Source organism: Lactuca serriola, chromosome 3, assembly GCF_051521515.1.
Source record: "Lactuca serriola cultivar US96UC23 chromosome 3, Lser_US96UC23_V15, whole genome shotgun sequence".
Lineage (NCBI taxonomy): Eukaryota > Viridiplantae > Streptophyta > Magnoliopsida > Asterales > Asteraceae > Lactuca > Lactuca serriola.
The window spans coordinates 126,829,174-126,834,857 of NC_136410.1; the positions used below are offsets into that span (position 1 = coordinate 126,829,174).

Here is a 5,684-nt window from a genome sequence, read left to right on the forward strand (position 1 = left end):
ATTGGATGAAAAATACAACACCATTCATGATGGGAGGATAGGATACAAAGCATATATGTCAAATTGTGAACAAAATCAAAAATCACCATATTAAAATTATGGATTATGAGTTGTGTAGAATTATATAGTTGTTGCAACTAATTAGAAAGTTTAACAGATACGGAGTATTACTTAAGGTATAAAAAAATCCTATTGAAACGTGACATTTATTATGCAAGTTTATTTGTGAGGTTCCCTTTATAAGTGAAGTTCATTTATGCAAAACAAGTTTGAGAAATAGAGGTTGTTTTATTTGATATAATTTACATTTTTATAGTTACGTAGAAAGAGTGTTGGATTTGAAATATTAAAAACTATTTTGCGTATGGATAGTAAAGACATTACTTTTGGTGACCATAAGGTTAGGTTTCTCATCATAAATCATTATTTCTACATAAATACTTTTTGTTGAAATGTTTGATAAATTTATGTAAACTTTTTTTCCACATCTTTTACATTTCATTTTATAAAGACACATCCATATGTTCTCTTTAGTTCTATTGTTATTGGGTGTGCTAATATATAAAAAAAATGTTATTTTTGAATTGGATTTTTTTATATGACTTCACTGCTTTTGTTATTGGACTTCATATACATAAGTAATATGTTAAAATCCAATAACCTTTTAGTATGTGTAAACAAGTTTGGAACAAAGACTTTAACTACTTCCAAGTTTCTAATGTCACTACTCAATAGCTTAGATAGCCATGTTATACTAATAAATCCATTGTACACAAAGGTTAAAGTTATAACATTTATTATTTCAAGCATATCGATCTCCTCTTCATGTTTATGTATGACCACAAGATAATTTTGAAGTTTCACTTGAGCAATATTTAAAAAAAAAAAAAAAAAAAAAATCTAATTTTCACTATTAAAACATCAAACATCGATTCTTCAAAATACGATATTTTTATGTTTCAAAATGAGATATACGGCATTTCGCTTATTAGACCCTAAATTAAATTCATTAAAATTCACTTCATTCATAATCTCTTGGAAAGTAAAAATCGAAAAAATTAAGGATATGAAAAGAAGAAGATTGGACCTATCAATTTTAATAATGACAACGGTAGCAACCATGTAAGTAAAAATCAGAAATGAAAAATATTTGGATGTGTGTTTTAAAAGTTGATGTGATAATAGTCAATTTCTTAACTATCCTTAAAGCATCATGAAAGCTTTTTTTTTTTTTTACGACTGATTAGTATTTGATTGAATTTCATCATACGCTTGAAATTGCAATAACTAAATAAACTATTTAACCTTTTCATCAATTAAAACACAAATCACCAAAAATAATGTTTTTGAAAGAAAACAAAAACATCATATGAAATCTTTCACTTCTTTTTTATCCCAATGCATTTATCCAACCATGGTTCGCTTTCTGCCTCGTAGTCTCACTATCACAAGTTAACATGCAACATTATATTATATATCATATAAACAATTATTATATATAACATATTATTACTTTTATTAATATCACGATTCCACTAGTCTAAGAAAACGTTTTACATTTACAAGGTTGTAAAACCTTTGCTTTTTTATTCCCTTTTTAGCCAAGTTTTTTTATTACACACTTTTGATCCATTAGCAATAAAAAAATATTACCCAAGTTGATGAATTTTTACATAAAAGAATACAATAGATTAGTTAAGATTATAGTACCTTGACCAAGTTTGTTAAATGTGGATGACCATTGCTTTGTAGACTTCCTATATGCTGAAAGTATCTTATCCATCTACTCAAGGGCAAAATAGTCATTTAGTTTCATTAAAATTAAAAAAAACGCATATTTTAAATTTTAGATACAAAATTTCCAATTAGAGTAAATTACACGAATGGTCCCTATGGTTTGGGGTAGTTTGCGTGTTTGGTCCCTAATTTATTTTTTTAACTCGGAAAATCCCTACTGTTTGTTTCTATTACGCCCTTGGTCCCTACTGTTTGTTTTTGTTATGCGTTTGGTCCTGTCTTACCTAAAAAGACTATTATTTAAATAGGGAAAAATAGTTTTTTAGGTAAGACAGGGACCAAGCGCGTAACAAAAACAAACAGTAAGGACCTTCCGAGTTAAAAAAATAAGTTAGGGACCAAACATGCAAATTACCCTAAACCGTAGGGACCATTCGTGTAATTTACTCTTCCAATTATCTTACTTACCACATTTCCACATGATGAATGCATAGAAAGCAAAGCCCGTTCCAAAACATATAAATCAACACCTTTGTCTTCCGGATGCGTGGACACAAAGCTCAGACCAAAATCGATTAATACCTGTGACAAAATATAAACAAATTAATTTTTTTTTTTAAATCAAAAAGGAAATAAATAATACTACCAAGCTGGTTTGTGTGACTACGCCATAACATATTAGATGTGGTTAAGTCGCCATGAATGACTCCACCATCATGTAATTTCCCAATTGTATCTCCAATTTGAAAGGCAATGTCATCCATCTTTTCTTCTACAACACCTTTTAATCCAAATTCAAGGAATATGTCTTTGATGAATGAACCTTTCACATACTCAAAAGTTAGGGTATGTGATACAGGGTCTACTGCATAAAGCACAGGAGTAGAAACTCCAAGTTTTCTAGCTTTTGTCATACACCTTGCCTCCTATAAAATACATCAATCAGGAAACAAAAAATCAAAATCTTTGAACATTAAAATCAAATACTTGTCAACAAACCGCATTTAAGCGCTTGAGTGTGAGCTTTGAATCTAAAGTTTGATGTCTGTACTTCTTTGAGAATCTTTCCTTCACAATCGACTTTCTTCCACCAAATGTCGACTCAAACACTCTCTACGAAAAATAAAAATTAACAATATTATAATATGTGGGTCCCATTTAGGAATTTCAATTACATAAACTATGTAAAAATAAGAATTAACCATATTATAATATATGGGTCCCATTTAGGAATTTCAATTACATAAACTATGTAAAAAAAAAAAGAATTAACCATATTATAATATGTGGGTCCCATTTAGGAATTTTAATTATATAAACTATGTAAAAAAAAGAATTAACCATATTATAATATGTGGGTCCCATTTAGGAATTTCAATTACATGTAAAAAAAAAGAATTAATCTCACAGCTTCTGCTCCTTGCTTTATCAGAACCAAAGAGCCACCTCCATTTGTCTCAGTATTCATATCTCTAAAGCACTGGTGTTGGTGTTTTCCTAAAGTCATACGAACAAGAGTAAATTACTGAAATCGTCCTTATGGTTTGGTCAAAATTGCATGTTTGGTCCCTAACTTTTATTTTGCACTTGGATGGTCCTTGTGGTTTGATTTTGTTGCGTTTTCCGTCCCTTACATAAAGTTAGGGACCAAACGTGCAATTTTGACCAAACCATAGGGATGAAAAACACAACAAAATCAAACCACAGGGACCATCCGAATGCAAAATAAAAGTTAAAAGTTAGGGACCAAACGTGCAATTTTGACCAAACCATAGGGACGATTTTAGTAATTTACTCTACAAACAATTACATATCAAAGAAAATTTCACGATTTGTTTCACTAATTCTAATTCTACTTAAAGACAGTGAGTAATCTAACATATAGCCTCATAAGCTTAGAAATTGTGAAAATTTGAAGTATGCGAATAAACAAAATATGAAATCTACATTTAAAAATGGTTTGAAATGGACAAAAAAAAGGTGAAGAAAAATTAATCATTCCTAAAGAACATGTTCAATCCAAGATAAAACGCATTCCTCAAATTTACGTAAAGATATTCACAAAAAATGAACAAATACATCATGTAGATTATCAATAAAAGGAAAGAGCATACCTTACAGAACTTCGATTGATGAAGAATCTGTCGCCGTATCCGTAATCGGAAAAACCCTAAAACGCAACGCTCGTAATAAACCCTAAAAGCCGGCGACCAAGAGTCTTCGCAGTAAGGGATTCATAGCTTCAGCTCCATGGAAGATGCGAAACAATACTTTGTTGGGTTCAGTAAATGGGTCAAAATAGTTAAGGTGTTAAAACAGACAAGCCCATATTAGATATGGGCAAACAAAACAGTCTATTAAAACTTAAAAGTATTTATTTAAAACAGATGAATAAAAAAGCCCAAACCACATCCACTTCCACTTCCACTTGTAAGTTCTAACAAAATCACAAAATCATAACTATATCGATAAAGCCTTTTTAATACAATGAAAACCGGTATATGGTTCATTAAAAATATATGTACTAAATTAATGTGAGTATAATCATAAGAGTTAGACGTGATAAATAGGGTTGTGCATGGGTCGGTTTGGGTTGGTTTTGGACCCAAACCCAACCCAACCCATAAATATTCGGTTTCTGGTTTTTAGAACCAAATAGGATCGGTTTCTGATCGGTTCGGTTTCTTGGGTTCTGAGGTCGGTTTGGTCGGTTTTTCGGTTTCTTTGGTTCAACCCATACACTCATGGGTTATGGTTTTAAACACATGGTTTTTGGGTTTTAACCCATTTTCCAGAAATGAGATAAGTTAAATACTTCAAAAACACCAAATTGAAGTTAAATACTTTAATAAATATGAGTCTTACAACCAAATAGTCTAATACAAGTTATAACCAAAGCCCGAAATAGTCTATTATAACAAAAAAACAATCAAGTATTAGTCGGTTTCTCGGGTTGGATGGGTCGGTTTCTTGGGGCGGTTTGTCAGTTTTAAGTGTGGGTCAGTTCCTCGGGTTGGATGGGTCGGTTTCTGGGTAAAAACCGAAACCGAACCTGACTTTTCGGTTTTTAAAAAATTCAAACCCTAACCGTCGGTTTTGCTTCGGTTTCGGTTTTTTCGATTTCGGTTTCGTCGGTTTTAGTCGGTTTCTCGGTTTGTGGTTTGGGTTTGCTCACCCCTAGTGATAAACTTGAAACGAGTATGCGAGTATTCTCAATAGACAAGGCAAATCCTTTTTAGGCCTTGTTTCAAGGCTCAAGCCCATTCTGTTATTTTGTCTATATTAATGTACTTTTAAAAGTTTTCAATGTTTTTTTATCTACTGTATTAAATCGTTCTTGTTGACCACATATGTAATGTTAGGAATTAAAAAAGGACAATTGAAGGGTATGGTTTCATTAGGACGTGTTTGGTAGGGGGTAATTAAGGCAAGAAAGGAATAAATCACTGGGATAATGTCATAAAAGCCTTAATTTTGCAAGAAAAAGTCGGTTTTACCCTCCGGCGGGTTTTTGGGTCGTTAATGACGGTCTCATTTTTTGCGTTTATGCCAAATAACCGGTTGCAAGAGGGTTTACCGGTTACCCCTCCACTTACCCCTCAACTGTAGAAGACTTTTCCCTCCGTTTCTTAACCAACGACAAAATTAACCCCGTTTGGTAAACATTAGACATAGAGCTCCACACCCTCTCTCTGAAACGTCACTCAATCTTAGTAAATTGTACTCTATTGAGAAAAATCTTGGACTTTTGGGAGGGAATCATCACGAAATTTGGGTATTTGAAGAGGATTATGTCTACACTGTTGGTATCGTTGTTTAAACAGGAAGAAAGTTGGGTGATAGTCACGTTGAGTTGTTGAACCAGTAAGTATCTCAAATCCATGATTAAAGTAGTTATCTACTTAAAATTCTTCGATTTTGTTTGTAAAATTTGTTTGATTTTGCAG

At 31.9% G+C, this 5,684-nt stretch overlaps 1 protein-coding gene across 1 annotated transcript; it reads right to left on the minus strand.

The window, feature by feature from the left end:
- Nucleotides 1-1,278: 1,278 nt before the first annotated feature.
- Nucleotides 1,279-4,002, minus strand: LOC145094660 (uncharacterized). The gene is made up of 7 exons (XM_079032766.1): nt 3,852-4,002; nt 3,146-3,234; nt 2,737-2,850; nt 2,386-2,663; nt 2,206-2,320; nt 1,711-1,783; nt 1,279-1,442 (listed from the first exon to the last, which is right to left on the minus strand). The coding sequence occupies exons 2-7, from the start codon at nt 3,203-3,205 to the stop codon at nt 1,405-1,407; spliced, it is 678 nt and encodes a 225-aa protein (XP_078888892.1). The 5' UTR covers nt 3,206-3,234; nt 3,852-4,002; the 3' UTR covers nt 1,279-1,404.
- Nucleotides 4,003-5,684: the final 1,682 nt, after the last annotated feature.